This window comes from Pelophylax lessonae (genome assembly GCF_965119305.1).
Source record: "Pelophylax lessonae genome assembly, chromosome: 8".
Taxonomy (NCBI): Eukaryota; Metazoa; Chordata; class Amphibia; order Anura; family Ranidae; genus Pelophylax; species Pelophylax lessonae.
This window is the reverse complement of record NC_138775.1, coordinates 271,819,127-271,844,409: the sequence shown is the minus strand read 5'-3', so window position 1 is coordinate 271,844,409 and position 25,283 is coordinate 271,819,127. Positions and strand designations below refer to the sequence as shown.

The following is a 25,283-nucleotide window of genomic DNA, read 5'->3' as shown; positions in this document are numbered from 1 at the left end:
GCGACAGCCAAGAAATCTTATTCATTTAGAGAAGATCTGTAAAGAAGAGTGGACCAAAATCCCTCCTGAGATGTGTGTAAACCCGGAAACCAACTACAAGAAACGTCTTACCTCTTTGCTTGCCAACAAGAATTTCTCCACCAAGTACTAAGCCATGCTTTGCTTGGGGATCAAATACTTATTTTACTCATTGAACTACAATTCAATTTAAAACATATATACCCTGCTTCCCCAAAAATAAGCCCAGCCCCGGAAATAAGACTTAGCGGGATTTTTGTGAATAGCTGCAATATAAACCCTACCCCGAAAATAAGCCCTAGTTAAAATCCTTGTAAAAACATGTAATCCGTTTTGTAAAAGAATATATAATGTGCAGTGTGTCTCCTTTTGTAACTTTATTGTGGAAAATACTTTATTTACAGCACCGCTTACAAATGGAGACTTACTGGATATTATATAATCTTTTTACAAAACAGATTACATAATTTTACAATGACTTTAACCAAGGTTTATTTTTGGGATTACAGAATGTCATAATGCTGACTCCTGAGCTGACAGGGGGAGAGGAGAAGAGAAGACAAGGGACACAAAAACCTTTTTTTTTTAATATTTTATTGTTTTATTCCAGGTTTTTTTTAAAACATAGAGAGGGGTAAATGACGCAGCACAAGGACTGTGCTGTCCATCATGCTTTAACCGGTTGCCGACCGCCGCACGACTATATACTGCGGCGGTCAGCCCCGGCCAGGCAGAGTGACGTATCGGTACGTCACTCGCCTGTCACTGACTTGCGAGCCTATCGCGGGCGGGCGCGCGCCCGCCGCGGCTCGTTCACAGGCAAGTCAGTGCGTGTGACCGGCGGACTCGATGTCCGCCAGTCACACTGCGATCGCTCCTGTGAAGGGAGAAAGACAGAGCAGCTTGTGTAAACAAGCTGCCTGTCCGTTCTCCCTGTGTAAAAGTGAAGATCTGTCCGTTCTACTATGTAGAACGGTTGATCTTTGCTTTTACACCAATAGGAATGTCCCTACACAGTTAGAATCACGCCCCTAGGACACACTTAACCCCTCCCTGTCCAATAAAGTTAACCCCTTCCCTGCCAGTGTCATTTTTGCAGTAACAGTGCATATGTATAGCACTGATTACTGCAGTAATGTCACTGGTAACCCCAAAAGTGTCAAAAATGTCAGTCAAGGGTCCGATCTGTCCGCCGCAATGTCGCAGTACCGAAAAAAAAATCGCAGATCGCCGCCATTACGCGTTAAAAAAAAAACCACCAAAAATGACAAAAATCTTTCCCTTTGTTAGTAAACGCGATAACTTTTGCGCAAACCAATCAAAATACGCTTTTTGCGATTTTTTTTACCAAACATAGGTAGCATAAAACAAATTGGCCGAAAAATGTTAAAAAATTTTGATTTTTACTTTTTTTTTGGGGAATTTCATATAAAAAAATGTGAAAAATATTGTTATTTTTGCAAAATTTACGCTCTTTTTTTGTTTATAGCGCGTGATCAAAAAATCGCACAGGTGATCAAATACCACCAAAAGAAAGCTCTGTTTGTGGGAAAAAAAGGACGTCAAATTCGTTTAGGTACAGCGTCGCACGACCGCGCAATTGTCCGTTAAATTCACGCAGTAAAAAATCGCAAAAAAACCCCTGGTCCTTTAGCAGCCAAATCCTCCGGGGCTTAAGTGGTTAAAGGATCAGGATTTTTTTTTTTTTTTAGGGTTGCAACCACTTTAAGATTGTCCTTGTATATACCGTAAATAAATAAGACCTCCCCTGAAAATAAGCGCTAGTGTGTTTTTTGTAGCCAAAAAAATACAGGGTTTATATTCTGTCTCTATGATTTAAAATACACCTATGATAAAAGGATAGACCCTTCATTTCTTTGTAAGTGGGCAAACTTACAAAATCTGCAGGGGATGAAATAATTATTTTCCCCGCTGTATATGTGGCAGTAAACAAGGGGGACCTTAATGCTCACCCGCCGCACATATGCATCTATGGCAGCATGAGGTTGTGTGCTGAAAGCAGCACTCATAGCACGTTCCCAGCACTCTGACCGAGCTATCACCACCAGCTGTTGGTCAAGGCTTCTAACTGGGAACCAGCAGGATGGGCCCCTGATCATGTGACCTCTGTGAGAGCCAATCACAGCAATCTGATGATACAGAAGGTGCAACGCCTCCCAGTGCCCCTTATCGGGATTAATATTCTCAAACTGGAGCTGAAGGTTTCTTTATGGCGCTTTTCCATTGCATGGAACCGAACGGTTCGGCTCGCTTTTGCGCTTTTCCACTGCTGGTACAGCATGGTACGGTGTTGGAACGGTTCGGTACGGCGGCGCTTTTCCACTGCTGGTACCGCATGGTACGGTGTTTGAACGGTTCGGTACGGTAAGGCGGCGCTTTTCCACTACATGGAACCAAACGGTACGGCTCGCTTAAACAGTACCACCTCCGTTGTGGTTCCAAGAGGGCCGTACCGGTACCATATCCCACAATCCTTTACATGCAGCCTTGACTGTTTGTCACTACTAGCCACTGATTGGTCAGAGAATCGTTGTTATCCCACCCACTTACTATTAGTGGAAAAACAAACTGTACCAAACCGTTCCAAAACCGTACCATGCGGTACCATGCAGTGGAAAACCAAACCAAGCCAAGCAGGGCCAAGTGGAGCCGAGCCGGTACTTGCAGTGGAAAAGTGCTATTAGTAGTTTAAGCAAAGTTGATTGCAGCTCGCTGAAAGCTTTGCAAATGATTGGTAAATGCTTGCTACACACATTGCTCCTATATAAGTGGAAGCCTTAGGGCCCATACACACGATCAAAAAATCAGACGAAAAAAAATACCGCTTTCAAAGCGATCATACAATAATCTGACTTGTCTATATTCCCATCGCACACGTTCTTGGTTTATAGGCTCCTCTGTAGCACGTGCTGCAGTGATCACCAGCTGGACACTGGATACATCACAGATACAGTAAATACACATGTTCCCCAGCACCATGGATCTTGAATTGCAGTCCAAACAATTTATTGCAGAAAGATCACATCACAGTAGAATAAGTGCAACAGGACCCCTTCGTCAGGCGTGTGATAAAGTGCATACAGTGGAAACAGAATATAAATAAAAGGAGTTGTAAAGGCAGAAGGTTTTTTTATCCTAATGCTTTCTTTGCATTAAGATAACAAGCCTTTTGTGTGCAGCAGCCCCCCTCACCCCCCCCAATACTTACCTGAGCCCCCTCTCTGTCCAGCGATGTCCACAAGTCCCTTGGCTGCCCGGGATTCTCCCTCCTGATTGGCTGAGACACAGCAGTGGCACATTTGGCTCCCACTGCTGTCAATCAAAGTCAGTTAGCCAATCAGGAGAGAGAGGGGGCGGGGCCGGACAGCAGCTCTGTATCTGAAAGGACACCCGGAGCTGTGGCTCGGCTCGGGTACCCCATAGCAAGCTGCTATCTGTGGGGGCACTCGACAGGGGGCAGGGGCCAGGAGCCTTTAAGAGGGACCCACGAAGAGGAGGATCTGGGCTGCTAGGTGCAAAACCAACTGCACAGAGGAGGGAAGTGTAACACGTAATTAACATGTTATTTAAAAAAAAAAAAAAAAACACAAGACTTTACAATCACTTGAACTACCACCAATCAAAATCAAGGAAAGAAGTTACAACCCCCCCCCCCTCCTGACGTCACATGTCACTTCTTTCTTCTATTTCCACTTTATGCACTATATCACATGCGTTAAATGTGCAGTAACGCACGGATATATACTGCGTTAATTATGCAGTAAAGCACTGATATATACTGCGTTAAACGTCCAGTACCGCACTGATATATACTGCGTTAAACGTCCAGTACCGCACTTATATATACTGCGTTAAAACGTCCAGTACCGCACTGGTATATGCTGCATTAAGCATGCAGTAATGCACGGATATATACTGTGTTAATTATGCAGTAAAGCACTGATATATACTGCGTTAAACGTCCACTACCACACTGATGTATACTGGTTAAACGTCCAGTAAGGCACTGATATATGCTGCATTAACCATGCAGTAATGCACGGATATATACTGCGTTAAAGTGCAGTAACGCATGGATATATATGGCAATAAACGTGCAGTGATGCATTGATATATACTGCGTTAAACGTACAGTAAGTGCCGGTTCACATTGGTGCGATGCGGGAACCCTGCAAATCCACTGCGGGTTCCCGCATCACACCCGACTCGCAGGCAGTTCACACTGCCATATGCAAACTGCTGGCAGTGTCAATACAAAGTTAACGATACCCCCAGATTAGTTTGCATATCGCAGTGCGAACTGTCAGTTCCGACAGGAATCAAATTGCATAGGTGTGAAAACCCATGCGATCCGATTCTGATGTGGACCCAAAAAAAAGAGTCCTGTGCAACTTTGGTCTGAATGCGATGCAAATTCAGCCATGCAACAATCTGTATGACTGAATTTGCATCGCACAGACATTGCATGTTATTTGCACATCAGTGCGGTGGGAATCACATGCGATATCTGACCTTGCATATGTGTGAACCGCCACTAATGCACTGATATGTACTTCGTTAAATGCGCAGTAACGCATGGGTATGTCCTGCGTGGCTCGGAAACGTTGCACCTATTCTATTGTGATCTTTCCACAATAAAAGTTTTGGACTGCAATTTAAGATCCATGGTGTGCTGGTGAACGTGTATTTAAACACAATTTACACACAATAATCTGATCGTTAGTACACAGCTTTGGAGACCCGATCACGACAGTTCATCCGATATTATCCCAAGGGACAAACACAAACATTTTTCTCACATGATACCAGATTGTACAATTTTCGTTTAATCAGTACAGTCATTTCCAAATTTGTATTCTGTCATACGAGAATTTTCATAACTTTGTTTTCAATATGAGACCTGCATGCAAGCCTTGGCCAATCGGTGCAGTGTAAGCTGGTTGTTAAGGCGCGGGGCCGGGAAGCTGGCCGCGGCATCCTTAACAACCGATGAGTCATCAGCTGTCAACGGTTTTCCCCCGCTGACAGCTAAATAAAAAAAAAAAAGTGCCTGTAAAAGAATAAAGAAAAAAAAAGCGGCAAGGGGTTCCCACCCCCCAGCACATATGCCGTTGGGTCCCACCCCCAGTTCATAGCCCACGCCAAAATTAAGAAAAAAGTGGCGACCAGACCCTTATCTGAGGATGCTGCCTGGCAGGTCAGGAAAGGGGAGGGGGGGAACGAACGAGTGCCCCCCCCCCCCTTCCCTGTTCTGAACCATACCAGGCTAAATGCTGGAATCGGTACACAGACGGGCAGCGAGGTAAAGAGCATAAGACAGGGGCAGGGTCAAAGCACAGGTAGGCAGATGGGAATCCAGAGGAGACTCACGGTCAAGCCGGGTTAAACACAGGTAGGCAGGAAGCAGATCAGGGCAGAGGCAAACAGGAACAATACCACCCAGCAATGTGCTCCTGTCTTTGCTCAGCTTAAATAGGCCGTTTGGCACCAGCGCGTGCATGTGCGCACGCATATGTACATTTCTTCTTGTGCCCACGCTTATGTGCTATGCTTTTTTCCCCACAAATAGAGCTTTCTTTTGATCACCTGTGCGATTTTTATTTTTTGCACTATAAATAAAAAAAGAGCGACAATTCTGAAAAAAAAAACAATATTTTTCACTTTCTGCTATATAACATTACCAAAAAAAAAAAATGTGTATTCTGCTACATATTTTTGGTAAAAAAAATGCGCAATAAGAGTATTTTGATTGGTTTGCGCAAATGTTATCGCGTCTGCTAACTACGGGAAAGATTTATGTAATTTTTATTGTTTTTCGTTTTTTTTTTACTAGTAATGGCGGCGATCTGCGATTTTTTTTGCAGGACTGCGACATTGCAGCGGACAGAACAGACCCCTAACTGACATTTTTGACACTTTTTGGGGGGGGGACCAGTGACATTACTACAGTAATCAGTGCTAAAAATATGCGCTGTTACTGTAATAATGACACTGGCAGGGAAGGGGTTAACACTGTGGGTGATCAAGGGGTTAAATGTGTACCTAGGGGCGTGTTTCTAGTTGTATGGGGGTTTGGCTTGTGAAATGAACACAGAGACCTGTGTTCCTATATAGAAGGATCACAGGAGTGGTCGGCTGTGTTTACAACAGCTGACTGTCCTTCTCTCTCAGCTGGGAGCGATCACGGGTGTCAGGCGGAAATCGGAGCCCCCTTGACGAGCTGCAGGCGCGCGACCGACGTATACCTACTTCAGTTCGTGCAGGAGGGCCGCCCTGCCGCAGTTTGGCGGGCGGGCGGGAAGCTGTTAAAATGTACTTTAGTATTCCTTGAAGCACTTGTAAACACAGCAGACCGTTGTTCTCTCAGGAATCATTGCAGAGCTCCTGTGTTCCTCCTATTTAGGATTACAGATCTCTGTGTTGATTTCACAAGCCCCGCCCCCTCACAGTTAGAAAACACCCCTGGTGTTAACCCATTTTCTGCCAGTGTCATTATTACAGTAGCAGTGCATATTTTTAACACTGATTACTGTAGTAATGTCACTGGTACCCCCAAAAGTGTCAAAAATGTCAGTTAGGGGTCCGATCTGTCCGCCGCAATGTTGCAGTCCTGCTAAAATCGCTGATTGCTGCCATTACTAGTAAAAAAATAAATTAAAAAAATGACATAATCTTTAATTCTAGTTTGTAAACGCGATAACTTTTGCGCAAACCAGTCAAAATACGCTTATGGGATTTTTTATTTTACCAAAAATATGTAGAATACATATTGGCCTAAATAAAATTCGATTTTTAAATTTTTTTGGGGAATGTTATATAGCAGAATGTGAAAAATATATATATTTTTTTTTTTTTTCAGAATTGTCGCTCTTTTTTTGTTTATAGCGCAAAAAAAAAAATTGCACAATTGATCAAATACCACCAAAAGAAAGCTCTATTTGTGGACATCGATTTTATTTGGGTACAGCGTCGCACGACCATGCAATTGTCCGATAAAATAATGCAATGCCGAATCGAAACAAAATGGCCTGGTCATTAAGGGGGAAAACCTTCCGATCCAGAAATGGTTAAAGCAAACCCTCCCTGTAACATTACCTCCTATAACTTAACAACGTAGTTCTATACAAAACTGACAGAAATGAAAAAACGGGGCTAATAACGAGTACCATATATCAGTGCGTCATTACAAAAGTCCTCTTTGTATAAGTTCCTCCAACGCATGTCGCCATGCTGGTGCGACGGTGGAAAGGGTACAGTAGGCAGGCGCTCTACGCGCATCTACAATGCGGCTCAGCACAAGTCTGCTGGCTGGAAACAAAAGGTAATTTGTCATAATTAAAGTTTTGCTGAGATGTGGCACAAACACTCGACTTAGAAAGAATTTCGATCAGCGTGGGGTGCAGTGCTGAGAGTTCTATGGTGTGCGCAGATAATGTAGGCTGAGCCATCCGGCGATATGTTACATAGTTACTGTACATAGTTTGTGAGGTTGAAAAAAGACATCAGTCCATCCAGTTCAACCTATGATGTGTGTGTGTGTTTGCTGTTATCCGTACATTGTATACCCCTGTATGTTGTGGTCTTTAAAGTGGAGTTCCACCCATTTTAGTAACTTTAGATGTATGTAATTCCCTTTAAAACTACTTTTACCAATGGAAACTTTCTTTTTTTTGCTAGTAAATACCTTATTTTCTTCTTTATTCATCCTCTCCTCACTTCCGGGCCCGGCCGCCGATCGGCGATTACGTCATTCGGCGATTCGCAGGGGGTGCTGGGATGTATCTCATGGCATGAAATCTCACATTATTACACAGGAGTCCTGAGTACTGTTTGTATTGAGGCCGTGCTCTGCCTCCACCCCGCCTCCTCTCAGTGAGCGAGGACTGAAACCATTATTTCCTCACTGAGCTCACTGAGAGGAGGCGGGGCGGAGGCGGGGCAGAGCACGGCCTCAATACAAACAGTACTCAGGACTCCTGTGTAATAATGCGAGATTTCATGCCATGAGATACATCCCAGCACCCCCCACGAATCGCCGAATGACGTAATCGCCGGTTGGCGGCCGGACCGGGAAGTGAGGAGAGGATGAATAAAGAAGAAAATAAGGTATTTACTAGCAAAAAAAAAAAAAGTTTCCATTGGTAAAAGTAGTTTTAAAGGGGATTACATACATCTATGTAATCCAAGTTATTAAAAATGGGTGGAACTCCACTTTAAGGTGCCCATCTAATAGTTTTTTGAAACGATCGATGCTCCCTGCTGATACCACTGCTTGTGGAAGAGAATTCCACATCCTTACTGCTCTGATAGTTAGTTAGTAGCCAGGTAGGCTTCTTTAAAGAGAAGGGTTTTCAGGGATTGTCTAAAGATGGATAGATTAGGGGACAATCGGACAGATTGGGGTAGAGAGTTCCAAAGAATGGGAGAAGCTCTGGAGAAATCCTGGAGGCGAGCATGGGAAGAGGTGACAAGGGAGCTAGAGAGCAGGAGGTCTTGGGAGGACCGAAGAGAGCGGCTAGGTTGATATTTTGAGATCAGGTTAGTGATGTAGCTGGGGGCAGAGTTGTGGATGGCTTTGTAAACTATTGTTAGCACTTTGAATTTTATTCGTTGGGTGAGTGGAAGCCAATGAGGGGATTGGCAGAGAGGGGTGGAGGACACTGAACGGTTGGTAAAGTGGATAAGTCTTGCAGCAACATTCATTATGGATTAAAGGGGGGATAATCTATGTAAGGGTAATCCAATGAGGAGGGAGTTGCAATAGTCGAGGCGAGAGATTACCAGGGCGTGAATTAAAAGCTTTGTGGTGTCATTGGTTAAAAAGGGCCGTATTTTAGTGATGTTGCGGAGGTTAAGGCGGCATGATTTGGACAGGGATTGGATGTGAGCCTGAAAGGACAATGCAGAGTCCAGGGTTACCCCTAGCACCCTGACATGTGTGGAAGGACTAATAGTTGTTCCATTGATCTTGACAGAGAATTCCGGGGAAGGGGCACGTAGAGGAGGAAATATTATTAGATAGATTCAGTTTGAGGAAGTGGTGAGACATCCAGGCTGATATGTCTGTTAGTAGATCAGTGATGCGGGAGGAGACTGATGGGGTGAGCTGAGGGGTAGAGAGGTAGATTTGGGTGTCAACAGCATAGAAATGGTAGTGGAAGCCATGGGAGGCTATTAGCTGACCCAGGGAGGAGGTATAGATTGAGAATAGTAGCGGTCCAAGGACAGAACCTTAGGGGACCCCAATGGTAAGAGGAGTTGCAGAGGAGTAAGTGGAATTGTAAGTGACACTGAGCCCCGGTTCACACTTCTGCGAGTGCCGGGTTTGCATGTAATGTCGGAGCGCACTGCTCCGACATTACATGCGATCAGCTGTGCGGTGCGAGTTTAGCCATACAGTTTGTATGGCTAAATTCGTATCGCACCCGGAGCAAACACGCACAGGAGGCATTTTTGCAGCCGCATCAGGATCGGATCGCACAGCGGTTCACACTTGTGCGATCCGCTCCTGTGCGAACTGCACGATCGCACTGCGATATGCGATCAAACTGGGGGTGTCGTTAAGATTACATTGACACCCCCAGCGTATCGCATATGGCAGTGTGAACTGCCGGGGGTGCGTGTGCGATGCGGGAACAGGCTGCGAATTCGCAGCCTTCCCGCATCGCATAAATGTGAACCGAGCCTGAAGGTGCGGTGAGATAGGTAAGATTCGAACCAGTGGAGAGCACAGCCACGGAGACCTAGCGAATGCCTCAACAAGTATTAGCTGGAGTTTGGCTTCAATTTGTTAGTGTATCTAAACCTGTTGGTACATCTAACACCCCCCCCCCCCCAGACAAAGCTGTTCTCTAAAGGTGCCCCTTCATGGGGGTTCACTAACACAGGAGGTGTGTTCCTGGCCAGATCAAGTGAAAACGGAGAGAAGAACTTAAACAAAAGAAAAATTTAAGCAAAAAACACAAATGCTGCCACCACATCTAATAAATGGTAAGCTCCAACATATCACATCTTTGCTTTTGGGTTTAATACCGCTTTAAAGTTTACATTTGATATTTTTATTGTATTATGTAAGCGGAACTCCAGGAAATATAAAATGCTTGTCTATGATTTGATGTCCTCTATTACAATGTCATGAAGAAGATAGAAAGCTTACCGAATAATTCCAGGTGAGGATATTTTTGCATAGTTACATTGGTCCTGCTTGGAGCAATGTAAGGATGCATATGCCATACCTGGCTGATCCCCCAGGAAGCTGGAAATGACTGGAGTAGGCACCGCTACTCCAGTGACCTCCACCAACTTCTCGGTCCTGTGCTGAGCAGCTGCCCTGCTGCATTGTGCATACAGGAGTTCAGTGGGAGGAATAGTGCTCCATCAATGGTGTCAGTGGGAGGAATAGTGCCCCATCATTGGTACCAGTGGGAGGAATAGTGCTCCATCAATGGTGTCAGTGGGAGGAATAGTGCCCCATCATTGGTGTCAGTGGGAGGAATAGTGCTCCATCAATGGTGTCAATGGGAGGAATAGTGCTCCATCAATGGTGTCAGTGGGAGGAATAGTGCTCCATCATTGGTGACAGTGGGAGGAATAGCACCCCATCATTTGTGTCAATGGGAGGAATAGTCCCCCATTATTGGTATCAGTGGAAGGAATAGTGCCCCATCATTGGTACCAGTGAGAGGAATAGTGCTCCATCATTGGTGTCAGTGGGAGGAATAGTGCCCCATCATTGGTATCAGTGGAAGAAATAGTGCCCCATCATTGGTACCAGTGAGAGGAATAGTGCTCCATCATTGGTGTCAGTGGGAGGAATAGTGCCCCATCATGGTATCAACGGAAGGAATAGTGCCCCATCATTGGTGTCAATGGAAGGAATAGTGCCCCATTATTGGTACCGGTGGGAGGAATAGTGCCCCATCATTGACATCAGTGGGATATCAATGATATTGTTCGTTCGTTCTCATCCGATCCGCTGGCCGGATGGAAAATAGGGTTTCCATCCATCCAGGATTGACGGATCGGATGTCAGCGGACATGTCTCCGCTGACATCCGATGCCCCATAGAGATGCATGGGGCATCCGTTCAGATCCGCCAAGAAAACAGACAGGCGGATCTGAACGGTCCGCCTGTGTGAAAGTGCCTTATTCTGAAGAAATAGCTGTTTGTTTGTCTTAGTGAATGTGAATATTTTTTATCATTATCAATCAGCTGCTGCACCTGCAGTGTTCTCATGAGGAAAGTGTCAGGGTTTGCATCCCTTAAAGCGTAACTCCACTTTTGTTGAGAAAAAACATTCCCCTCTGGGTGATCTCTGTACATTACAAGGATTATAACAAACTTTGTTGCAGATTCCTACCTTTTGTTATTCTGAAGAAATCATTGTTTGTTCCTCTGTGCTGAGTGGGTCTAATGGGAGTGGTTTCATAGTTATATATCAGCTGTGGCAGCTGCAGGGCTCTAATGAGGAAAGCTGCTGGGCCTTCATCCCTTTAGATGTGTTCCTATTGGGAGTATCTCACCAAAAATGAAATTTTTGTTGCAGGGGATGCCAGAAATCTGACTTGTATCTTAGTGCAGACTTCTGGGAAAATTGGTGAGCCAATCACACAAGTAGGAAATTATGTTTCAGGGGGTGTGGTCAGTATACATTCTGTGTACAGAACAGCTCCAGGCGGCCATATTGTTTTGCATTTTCAGAAAATGACAACAGCTGCAGTTTGAAAAGCAAAGGTCATTTTTAATAACATTCAATTACAATATGATTTGTGTCACAATTATATACGCTATATTGTCCCCCCCCCCCCCCCAAAAGGGGAGCTACCTTTTAAGGGACGGTTCACACTAGATGTCCCATAGTCAGCCTGTGACCTCTCCCCCCACCCAGATTGATTGATAGCTGATGATTTTCCTTTGGCATTCCTCTACCTTCGGAGCTCAGGAGGGAGTGATGCTGTGGTGGTCATGTGACAAAAATGAGGTGCAAAAACTATTGTAGAAGGTTTTCATAATGTTTGGTTTGCAGGGCAGAACTAAGGAAGCTTGTAGCCATGTCATTGTGCTTTTCTCCACTAATGTCTCCACTACTAAATCAGAAACTAATCACCGATCTGTTTTCTTGACAGCAATTGTTCGGTTGTCAGGCTCTAAAGAAGCTGAGCATCCCCGATAATGATCTCTCCAATCTGCCAGCCACCATCTCCAGTTTAGTCAATCTGAAGGAGTTGGATATCAGCAAGAACGGTATGTTGACAATTTGTGACATCCATGATATTGTGTGCATGTCCTATAAACCATGAGAAGATGTGTAAAGTACAGCGAGCCAACACCACCAACCAGTCCAGTTTGACTTTTCAGCAGTTTAGGGCTGTCGTAATACGAGTAATGACTTCTGATTGGCTGTTATGGGTTTCTGCACTTTTCACATTGTTTTCGGCTTAGTGTATTAAGTTGGGTGTAAACAGGTCTGTGTCTTTCACAGGGTTCACACAACTTTTATCCAAGATTCACACATCTTTCAGCCAAGATTCACACAACTTTCATCCAAGGTTTACACAACTTTTAGCCAAGGTTCACACATCTTTCATCCAAGGTTCACACATCTTTCATCCATGGTTCACACCTCTTTCATCCATGGTTCACACAACTTTCATCCAAGATTCTCACAACTTTCATCCAAGATTCACACAACTTTTATCCAAGGTTTACACAACTTTCATCCAAGATTCACACAACTTTTAGCCAAGGTTCACACATCTTTCATCCAAGGTTCACACATCTTTCATCCAAGGTTCACACATTTTTCACCCAAGGTTCAACTTTCATCCAAGGTTTACACAACTTTAACCACTTGCCGACCGCCGCACGACTATCTACGTCGGCGGTCAGCCCCTCACAGGCAAACTAACGTAGGGCTACGTTGCTTGCTTGTGAGGGTCTAGGGAGCGAGCGCACGCCCCCGGAGGCGCGCTCCCGCGTGGTCACGGACCCCCCCGCGCGTGTGACCAGCAGACCCGATGTCCGCCGGCCACTCGGCGATCGGCGGGGGAGAGGGAGAATGTCAGGCAGCTTGTGTAAACAAGCTGCCTGTCATTCTCCTCGCTGTAAAGACACTGATCACATGGATCTACTATGTAGATCCGTTGATCAGTGTCCTTACAGCTCAAGCCACAGCCAATCACAGTAGAAAGCACGCCCCTAGGGACACACACAGCCCCTCCCTCCCAAATAAAGTTAACCCCTTCACTACCAGTGTATTTTTACAGTAACAGTGCATATATATAGCACTGATTACTGTAGAAATGTCACTGGTAACCCCAAAAGTGTCAAAAATGTCAGTCAAGGATCCGATCTGTCTGCCGCAATGTCGCAGTACCGCAAAACAAATCGCAGATCGCCGCCATTACGCGTTAAAAAAAAAAACAACAAAAATGACAAAAATCTTTCCCTGTGTTAGTAAACGCAATAACTTTTGCGCAAACCAATCAAAATACGCTTTTTGCGATTTTTTTTTACCAAACATAGGTAGCATAAAACAAATTGGCCGAAAATGTTAAAAAATTTTGATTTTTACATTTTTTTTGGGGGGGAATTTCATATAAAAAAATGTGAAAAATATTGCTATTTTTGCAAAATTGACGCTCTTTTTTTGTTTATAGCGCGTGATCAAAAAATCGCACAGGTGATCAAATACCACAAAAAGAAAGCTCTGTTTGTGGGAAAAAAAGGACGCCAAATTCATTTAGGTACAGCGTCGCACGACCGCGCAATTGTCCGTTAAAGTCACGCAGTGCCGAATCGCAAAATACCCCCTGGTTGGAATGGGGGTAAAATCTTCCGGGGCTTAAGTGGTTAATCCAAGGTTCACACAACTTTAATCCAAAGTTCAAACAACTTTCATTCAAGGTTTACACAACTTTAATCCAAGGTTCACACAACTTTAATCCAAGGTTCACACAACTTTCATTCAAGGTTTACACAACTTTAATCCAAGGTTCACACAACTTTAATCCAAGGTTCACACAACTTTCATCCAAGGTTTACACAACTTTAATCCAAGGTTCACACAACTTTAATCCAAGGTTCACACAACTTTCATCCAAGGTTCACACAATATTCATCCAAGGTTTACACAACTTTCATCCAAGGTTTACACAACTTTCATCCATGGTTCACACAACTTTCATCCAAGGTTCACAGATCTTTCATCCAAGAATCACAGATCTTTCATCCAAGAATCACAGATCTTTCATCCAAGGTTCACACATCTTTCATCCAAGGTTCACACATCATTCATCCAAGGTTCACACATCTTTCATCCAAGAATCACACAACTTTCATCCAAGGTTTACACATCTTTCATCCAAAATTCACACAACTTTCATCCAAGGTTCACAAACAAACAAAAACACAAACGAGGCGTTAGAGAAGTGGTGCCTGACGCAACGCCTGTAAATCACATCCTAAATGCTCAGTAACACTATAGGTGCCTTAATGTGCTTGTAGGCTGCTTTGAAATGTAACGCCTGTGTGAGAGAGCTCATAGTGTGTGCTGCCATGTGTGAGAGAGCTCATAGTGTGTGCTGCCATGTTTTCTGATAACACATATATTAACGTGCATGTTACCACAATGCAGTAGTGTGAATATATTTTTCCGTTTGAATCATCTTTGAATCTTAGGTGAAAATATTGATAAATAGACTTGCTAAAGTGTATGTGAAGCCAAAACTTTTAGAGCAATAAATGGTAAAGACCCCTGTTTTTTTTTTCTTTCCTTCACTTCCTATCCTGCCCATAACAACTTGATAAAAAAATAACGTCCTTTACCAAGGAACATACATTCCACATTAATTATGCTACAGAAATCAGTGTGTGCTGTAAACTGCCTCCAGCATTGCTCATTTTTCTACTTGCTGGAGGCTGCCATTTTGCTAAAGCCCAGATCCCCTGAGCAGCATTAAATCTTTAGTCTGTCAGCAGATCGGCCTCTACATTTTCGGCACATTGCCTAAAAATAGAGAACAACTGAGCATGTGCAGAGCAGGGTAAGACAGTATATTACTGGGTTTTAAACAATATAGGCACTTGTTTTTAATGTTTTACATAGCTATACCTGCAAAAGGGGCCGGCCTGAAGTGAACCAAAAGGAGTTACTTATCTGACTAAAATTCCACTTTATGGGAAATTTTACAAAAGCAACAAGATATTCCTATCCTATTCAGTTTTTCCCTGGGGCAGGTGTCCCCATTTGAAGATTTCCTTTCACCTCCTGTTCCTGAGACAACTCAAACATTTTGGATTTTCCATCACTTTTTGTACCAATGGTCAACAATTCGGAGACAATGGTCGACAGGATCAATAAAGAGGGTGGATCTATCCAGTTTGGACACAGATTGCAAAATTAAAAAATAAATTAATTATTATTCAATCCAAAACTAAAGAAAAGCCTTGTGGTTTTACATACACTTTAAAACAGACCTTGTACCTCAGGGGCGGGTCTGCTTATACAAGGTGCTCTCCTCCCCCTTCAGAAAAATGTTGATGAAAGGGTAGAAAAAAATGTGGTGGGAGAGTGTGTGTGCGGGGGGGGGGGGGTTGGTAGGTTTACTTATATAACATACTTACCTTTGCCCAGCTCACTCCCACAGTGCCTAGACGTAGCCAACATCTCATCTCAGCAGCAGATTTAGGCTACACGGCATTCTCAGGGATCTTATCAGGGGCGGGTCTGCTTAATCAAGGCACTCTCCTACCCCTTCAAAAAAATGTTGATGAAAGGGCAGAAAAAAATGTGGTGGGAGAGTGTTTGTGTGTGAGGTATGATCGGGGGGGGGGGGGGATTTGCTTATATAATATACTTACCTTTGCCCAGCTTCCTCCCACAGTGCCTAGACGAGGCGTCATCCTTCTTCCTGACAAGTCTCAGAGAATGTTGAGTAGCCAACATCTCGTTAGAAGATGGTCATGGTCATACACTGCGCGTCTTCTCAGCAGATTTAGGCTACATGGCATTCTGAGGGATCTTATTGGCAGGAGGATGAGATCATCCCAGTTGATCACCTTCCCATTTGGCGAATAAGCACGTGGGACGTACAGGTACGTCGTTTCGCAGGACGGGGCTGACCTGCCGCTGTAAAACTACGGCGGCTGGTCAGTAAGCGGTTATGCTTTCTGGTGGTCCATGTCTCCTACCTTTTCTTTGTTATAGTGCTGAAACCTCCAGAAGACTGTTAGGCACTCAATACTTCGGGAGTGTCATGTGCCTGTGTCCCTAACAGTGGCAAAACAAGGTCATCTAGAGCCCAGGGCTGCCCCTCCCTTCCCCTCCAAGATGTATGAGCATTATGTGTCAGCCAAAATCCCCCTCCCCAAAAAGAAAAATCAAGCACTAATCTGCATGCTCACACCCTAAACCTAAATTCCCCCTCCTCCCAGTACAAATCTTCCCCCTCTCCCCATTCCCCCCAGCTCAGTTCCTCCCTCCCTCCCCATATGCACCCAAAAAATAATTTTCCCCTCCTCCCCCCCAAAAAAAATTCCCCCTCCTAGCCAGTGCTGTATCTTGGCCTAGGCCGACAAGGCCCAGGCCTAGGGCGGCACTTTGCAGGGGGGCAGCAAAAAAGCTGCTCACCGCATGAAAAAAACAGCCTCCTCCTGGCTCCTGCATTGAAAAGGGTCCCCCCTGGCTAGTGCTACACTTTTAGTTTAGTGCCAGTATTATGGGGCGAATTGGGCAAGAGGGCAGGGTCCAGGAGGCAAATCAGTCTGGCACTCCCATAAAGCAGCTACACTTTTACCTGCTGGTATGATGGGCTGCACTAATGGGCACTGATAGGCTACACTGATGGCCACTGATGGGGCTGTACTGAGGGCCACTGATGGGGCCACACGGATATGCTGCACTGATGAGGCGGCACTGATGAGGCGGCACTGATGGCCACTGATGAGGCTGAACTTATGGGAACTGATAAGGCTATGCTGATGGGCACAGATAGACTGTGGTTGTGGTCGGTGGTGTACAGAGGACAAGGCGGGTCATAAACAGGAAGGGGTGTGGCCTTTACAGGAAGGGGTAGGTCATATTTAAATTAGGGGGTGCACAAACTTAGTCAGGCCTAGGGCAGCAGAAAACCTAAATACACCACTGCTCCTAGCATAAATCCTCTCCCCCCACTCCAAATCCCCCCACCAAGCACAAATCCCCCTTCCCCAATTCCCCATCCTAGCACATATCTCCCCCCCCCCCCGCCCCACTAATTCTCCCTCCTATCACAAATTCTCTACCCCTTAACAACTGCAGTTTCACATCGGTACTTTGACTTTAAATAACGGGGTTATGGCAGCAGATAGCTGCCATCGGCGGGCAGTTCTCTTTCACATAAGGGTGGTCCCCGCCACTTCCCGGTCGTTTTCCCCGCTTACCGGGAAAACTATCCGGTCTGCTGCCCCCTTTTAGGCAGGAAGTCAAGTGAGAGCAAGATGGCCCCTGCTCCACTCTATGGCCTTGGAGGATCGGAGCGACGTCATACGTCAATTTTTTTAAAGTTAAAACACGTTGGGGTTCGGGGGTCCATGTCACTCCGTGCTATCACCTATATGTTTTGTGATATCCACCTTTTCATGTCTATGTACTGAAGGTTTTTTAGAAATTGATGTGTTTTTTTTATAATAATTGTACATGCAAGTCCCTTTAGACTGCCTTTTTGTAATTATGCAAAAAAGTTTTTCGCTTTTTACATACTGTATATCTTTTGCTTCATACATTTTTGTAAATTTCCTATGCAACCCTATTTACAAGGCATCTCAAACATCCCCTCTCCCCCGTTCTTTTTGGGAAAATCCTTTTCCAGGATTTTTTCTAGGTTTTTTGCAATAAATTTGGGATGGATGCCAAAAATAAATCATCCTACATATGAGTGTAACTGAGCAGTTATATATTTCGCTTCCTAGCAACGGTTTTAAAGAGCTAATTTTTTTTTCATCATGAAAAAAAAAAGACTTTTTTTTTTTTTTCTTTTTTAGTGTAGATGTGGTCTTTTTGACCCCAGATCTCACATTTAAGAGGTCTTGTCATGCTTATTTCTATTACAAGGGATGTTTACATTCCTTGTAATAGGAATAAAAGTGATCAAAAACATTTTTTTTTAAAAGGGACAGTGTAAAAAAAAAAAAGATAAAATAAATAGGAAAAAAAAAAAAATTAAATCGATCCATCCCCGTTAGCTCACGTGCAGAAACAAAATCATACGCAAATCGCACCCACATATGTAAACGGTGTTCAAACCACACATGTGAGGTATCGCTGCGATCGTTAGAGTGAGAGCAATAATTCAAGCCCAGGATCTCCTCGGTAACTCGAATCTGGTAACCTGTAGAAATTTTTAAAGTGTGCCCTTTTGGGGTTTTTTAAGTACCATTGTTTGCCGCCATTCCACGAGTGTGCACAAATTTGAAGCATGACATGTTGGGAATCTATTTATTCAGTGTTACATCATCTTTCACATTATAGAAAAAATTGGGCTAACTTTACATGACACAAAGATATGTAACAGGGTTGATGTTCCTGGAGGGAAACGCCAAATGGAAAAGGATTTAGGAAAACTAGAAGAATGGTCAGAACTCTGGCAACTGAAATTTAATGTGGATAAGTGCAAGATAATGCACCTGGGGCGTAAAAACCCAAGGGCAGAATATAGAATATTTGACACAGTCCTGACCTCAGTATCTGAGGAAAGGGATTTAGGAGTAATTATTTCAGAAGACTTAAAGGTGGGAAGACAATGTAATAGAGCAGCACGAAATGCCAGCAGAATGCTTGGATGTATAGGGAGAGGTATAAGCAGTAGAAAGAGAGAAGTGCTTATGCCGCTGTACAGAACACTGGTGAGACCTCACTTGGAGTATTGTGCGCAGTACTGGAGGCCATATCTCCAGAAGGATATAGATACTCTAGAGAGAGTTCAGAGAAGAGCTACTAAACTAATACATGGATTGCAGGAAAAGGTTAAAGGACCTTAACATGTATAGCTTGGAAGAAAGAAGAGACAGAGGGGATATGATAGAAACTTTTAAATACATAAAGGGAATAAACTCGGTAAAGGAGGAGAGCATATTTAAAAGAAGAAAAACTACCACAAGAGGACACAGTTTTAAATTAGAGGGGCAAAGGTTTAAAAGTAATATGAGGAAGTATTACTTTACTGAGAGAGTAGTGGATGCATGGAATAACCTTCCTGCAGAAGTGGTAGCTGCAAATACAGTGAAGGAGTTTAAGCATGCATGGGATAGGCATAAGGCTATCCTTCATATAAGATAGGGCCAGGGACTATTCATAGGATTCAGATATATTGGGAAGACTAGATGGGCCAAATGGTTCTTATCTGCCGACACATTCTATGTTTCTATGTTTATTGTTTTCTTATTTATTACTTAATAAAAAGTGTATTTTTTTTTTTAAAAATTGCGTTTGTAAGACTGCTGCGCAAATACGGTGTGATAAAAACAAAAAGAGTGTGCATTGTTGGGTATGTCGGTTTTAAACAGGAGACCTCCAATCCTGATACATATGAATAAAAATTATTATATCAGAGGATCCTGGTTCAGACCCCAAGAGTAACGGAACATAGGCTTCCCTAAGATAAAAAGAGTGGATTGTTGAGGAGGGCTCCTGATAGGTGAGCACAATTTCAAATAATAAACAACATGTAGAAAAAATATATAAGTTTATTGAGGTAAAACAAAAATAGTTAAAAAGAGAATAAATCTCATAATACAGTATACAAAACATCCAATTGTAGTAACCGTAGTACTCTCAACCAAGAAGGGAACGGTTCTGACGCGTTTCGCCCAGGGGCTTTTTCAAAGACCACATAGTGTCCCAGGCAGACAGGTTACAATTAAAAATGGATGATGGTATAAACCGCCATGAGTTCCGGTCGCTGACCATGCATATGATACCACAGGCGGCCACAGGGAGCCAAGCAGGGGAGGGCTCACAGCACATGGAGATAGCCCGGGCTGATCCCAGAGAGGGGGTGTCGAGTCTGATTTTCCCACAGGGTTACAGAAAGCCTAAAGGTGAAACAAAACGTAGGGGCCTCCGGCTTATCACCAAATATATATAAAAAGACACCTGTAGGGGTCTTCTAGTGGAATACAAAAATGGAGTCCCGTCGTACCCGCCAAACCGGGGTATCAAGGCGAGCGGTGAGATAAAAAAAATTTCATAAATCTCCATTTTATTTTCTAGGGTCTCTACTAAAAATATATAACATTTGGGGGTTCTAATTTTCTAGCAAAAAAAAAAAAGATTTTATCTTGTAAAGAAAAAGTGGCAGAAAAAAGCCCGGTCCAGAAGTGGTTAAATCTCCCCTCCAAGTGCAAATCCTCTCCCCCACTCCAAATCCCCCTTCCTAGCACAAATCCTCTTCCCCCATCCCAACACAAATCCCCCCAAATCACCACTCCCAGCACACCTCTCTAAATTTGCCCTCCTAAAACAATTCTTACCTCCTTCTGCCACCTAAATTCCCCTTCTCAACACAAATCGCCCCCCCCCCCCAATCTCCCTGAGGCACCCCTCCCACCTGACATGATACCACAGTTGCCCAGGGCAGCTTCTCCTTCTGCCCACCCCTTGTCCCGGCCCTGGTCCCCACTGTTTCTTCCTCCACCCCCTGCATCACTGCTAAATCATGGAGTAATGTGTATGGGTCGGAGAAAGGAACCACAGAGACCTAGGCATCCGACACTGCCGGAGTGTTGAATGCTCAAGATTCTTACAGAAGCCGCAGCATCGGAACAAATCGAAGGTTGGACATTTTGGCCGATTGATATAAAAGGATTTCTATTGCAGGGAGCTTGCAGTATGTTTTTTTTTTTCAACTGATTTCACTTTAACATTTTACTAAGCTTGTGAATGTATTCATAAATGTAATGCTTGGATGATCCTTAACATGCATGGAATTAAATATCTTGATGTGATCTTTGTGTGGGGCTTAAAGGGTTTGTGACAGGTTAAATACACAATTTTAAATTATGATTTTATCTGCCGGTAAAGACTTTAAAACGGTGTAGGCAGGAGCCCTGAATGTAATGGAAAATCAATTTTTACTGAATATACTGCTTATAAGGCATTTCTCTAGAATGAACACATCAAGATCTAAACTCAGAATGAACAGGTTACATGGAAACAGAATCCAAATAGCTTCATGCTGCCCTCTATCTGACTTGTTTCTTTTATAGACTCCACCATTACTCAACCAGGGACCTCATGGGTTCCTCCTGAAGTTTCTAGGGGTTTCTTAAACTGAGGCTGGTTGACCTCCTATTTAATGGTGCCTGCATAATTCCAGATACAATGCCATGTAGCAGAGCCAGCATCATGACACCAATGATCTTTTTTATTTGTCTGTAATGGTGGCATATTGACCACCACTGTAAGAACTCATTTACACTAGTGGTGCTCTCTGAAGTGAGATCTGCATTCACATTGCTATTCAGAGGACATTTGACAGGTGGTGAGGAGGCACTGTATTGCCTCTTCGCTGCCTTCTTTAACCACTTGATCCCTACAGTAGCATGCTGCAGCTGTGTGTGTTGCACAAGGTTGCAGAGTTCTTGAAGAGCAGCCCTGTTCAGGAGCTATCATTTTTGCTGTGGCGTGTGTATGCACTCAGATGCCTCTCCAGCTAAAGAGGGTAGCAGCGGGGAATGCTAAAAGCACAGCTTAACTGCTGGGTTTTACCTCCCCAAACTGCTAGTGTGAATTAGCCCGAAGAGGTGTATTCTTCCTACTAGCCAACAATGTCGGGACATTCTTCCCACTGACTACCAATGTAAGAAGCATTCTTCCCACTGACCACCAATGTAAGGAGCATTCTTCCCACTGACCACCAATGTAAGGAGCATTCTTCCCACTGACCACCAATGTAAGGAGCATTCTTCCAACTGATCACCAATGTAAGGAGCATTCTTACCACTGACCACCAATGTAAGGGGCATTCCTCCCACTGACCTCCAATGTAAGGAACATTCTTCCCACTGATCACCAATGTAAGGAGCATTCTTCCTACTGACCACCAATGTAAGGAACATTCTTCCCACTGATCACCAATGTAAGGAGCATTCTTCCTACTGACCACCAATGTAAGGAGCATTCTTCCCACTAATCACCAATGTAAGGAGACATTCTTCCTACTGACCACCAATGTAGGGGCATTCTTCCTACTTATCACCAATGTAAGGGGGATTAATTCCACTGATCATCAATGTAAAGAGCATTCTTCCTACTGACTACCAATGTAGGGGCTGTAAGAATATTTAATAATTAATCTCTTGCGCTCGTACTTAATTATGTCAGAAATTTATACTGCTCTGAATATAACAGTGTTTATTTATGGTTAATAAGCAAAGATCTATGAGAAAGGAGAGTCTTCACTTATTCCACAAATCAATATGTCGAGAATTCTTTTTAATTGATTAATTTCTTTTTAAAAGCATACACCAATCTTAGTGAATACAGTCTACAGTATGGAATATATATAAAATATTTATTCTCAAGACATGTAATCACAATATATGATCAAACAAGAAGTGACACAAAGAAACAACTCTACATAAAAATACTAACTTCAAACAATCAATGCAATGTGATGTTTAGCTCAATGATGAAAGTGAAACTGAAACAAAGTGAAAGCAAAGCAAAAGCAAGATTACCATTTCTCCAGGTAAAGCACAAACCATAGGTGTTCTATATAAACAGACTACAATGGTCTGCGCAATGCATAGCCTAAAGTCACTTCACTGCAGATGAGTGAGAATAAGCCATGCAAAGACTAAATTTGCAATAATGCGCTAAATCTGATATTAATAAAAATGTATAAAAACAAAAATCAGTTATTTAGAGAAAAATCTACTATGGTTTATACGGCTGGGATTGTAATCTCATTACCCTTAAATATGCAATATAAAACATATAAGGAAGGAATAAACAATTGTTAAATAAAATCAACTAATACAGCAAGGCATATTTACCACACTTAAGATGGCCGCTAGCTTCAAATGGTCGTTACCAGAGTCCTAAGATGGATGCCAGTGAGGGAGGAGTTTCGTTTGGCGTCCCTCAAAGTTTCAGATGAATGATGGATAAGATGGAGCATGTCTGGATGAGTCTATAGATTGACGTAGTAGCATGTGTGATCTAAGTGTGAGGTGTGTTGTCAGTAGTGTAATGTGATGTGATGTGTGATGTGTCCTATTTCTCATCTGGGTTGGTTTTTTATACAGTAAGAACAAAGGGCTATTAAAATTACCATAAGTTAAACCCAGAGGGATGAAACATTATTCCCATTGGTCAGGATATCCTATACCTAAACTGGTGAGATCATAGACACACCTCTTTTGATAATTCAATGTTCGTATAATAAAATTAAAGGATGATTTCTCTATATGTAAGATTAATCATATAACACAACATAAAACTTTGTCCATACTCCCAGTACATACATAAATGTCCATCTGTATCTCCATCATTCACCTTGGCAAGTAATGCCATTTCAATAATTATATTTTTAATACAATATAATATTTCTATATGGGAATATCTGAAATATTCCAAAACTGCAAAATTTCCCAAAATTTGGTATTTCGTCTATAGAGGGCAGTATCGTACCGTTCATTAGATTTTGTATTTAACATAATTAGAAACAATTACCACTCTATCCTTATCTGATGACCTCTTTGACCTCTGGCTAGTGAATATCCATTACTTATTTGGATTCTGACACAACTGTCAGACATCTACTCAGGGATTGGAAGAATTTATGATACATCTGAACACTTAGACACAAACTTCTCTGAAATTAGGTAATTAGTGACGAGATACATATGTTCTTTACACTTATTAGAAAAATAATTCTAAAGTAAGATTACTACTGCAAGAATATAAACCCAAAAGGTAATATAATGTTCCTAAATATATATGTATATGCCTCACATAATATAATGACATAATTATGGCTAATATCTTCACACACATAATGATGTATCTTTAAAACTTATATAGTTCTTCTTTAAATGTCTGATGAAGAACACTGAGCCATTGTCTATTGTTATATACAGATAAGATTACAAGCTAGACTAGTATGTTGTCTCGCTAATTGTCCTTATCTGATGAGATGTCCATGTACCCCCTTATTTATGATAAAAGGAATACAAAGATCTCTGTTGAAACCATAGACCCTTTGTAAGAGACATTCTGTTTAACCACTTAAGCCCCGGAGGATTTGGCTGCTAAAGGACCAGGGTTTTTTTTGCGATTTTTTACTGCGTGACTTTAACGGACAATTGCGCGGTCGTGCGACGCTGTACCTAAACGAATTTGACGTCCTTTTTTTCCCACAAACAGAGCTTTCTTTTGGTGGTATTTGATCACCTGTGCGATTTTTTGATCACGCGCTATAAACAAAAAAAGAGCGTAAATTTTGCAAAAATAACAATATTTTTCACATTTTTTTATATGAAATTCCCCAAAAAAAAAAGTAAAAATCAAAATTTTTTAACATTTTTCGGCCAATTTGTTTAACGCGTAATGGCGGCGATCTGCGATTTTTTTTTCGGTACTGCGACATTGCGGCGGACAGATCGGACCCTTGACTGACATTTTTGACACTTTTGGGGTTACCAGTGACATTACTGCAGTAATCAGTGCTATACATATGCACTGTTACTGCAAAAATGACACTGGCAGGGAAGGGGTTAACTTTATTGGACAGGGAGGGGTTAAGTGTGTCCTAGGGGCGTGCTTCTAACTGTGTAGGGACATTCCTATTGGTGTAAAAGCAAAGATCCACCGTTCTACATAGTAGAACGGACAGATCTTCACTTTTACACAGGGAGAACTGACAGGCAGCTTGTTTACACAAGCTGCTCTGTCTTTCTCCCTTCACAGGAGCGATCGCAGTGTGACTGGCGGACATCGAGTCCGCCGGTCACACGCACTGACTTGCCTGTGAACGAGCCGCGGCGGGCGCGCGCCTCGGCGGGCGCGCGCCCGCCCGCGATAGGCTCGCAAGTCAGTGACAGGCGAGTGACGTACCGATACGTCACTCTGCCTGGCCGGGGCTGACCGCCGCAGTATATAGTCGTGCGCCGGTCGGCAACCGGTTAACAAGTACATATGAACTCTCCCTCACCTTAAAAACAAGATGGAAGTTAAACTGTTTAGAATCTTATATGCATACTA

At 43.1% G+C, this 25,283-nt stretch overlaps 1 protein-coding gene across 6 annotated transcripts in view; it reads left to right on the top strand.

Moving 5' to 3' along the window:
- The window catches only part of LRRC7 (leucine rich repeat containing 7), a 597,872-nt gene that overhangs the window by 278,735 nt on the left and 293,854 nt on the right, over window positions 1-25,283 (top strand). For all 6 annotated transcript variants that reach the window (XR_014225588.1, XM_082265612.1, XM_082265611.1 and 3 more), the window contains exon 4: window positions 12,166-12,283. Coding sequence is in view for 5 of the 6 variants with exons in the window: in XM_082265612.1 (XP_082121738.1) it covers window positions 12,166-12,283 (118 nt within the window). In the remaining variant the exon portion in view is untranslated. The remainder of the gene's footprint in view (window positions 1-12,165; window positions 12,284-25,283) is intronic.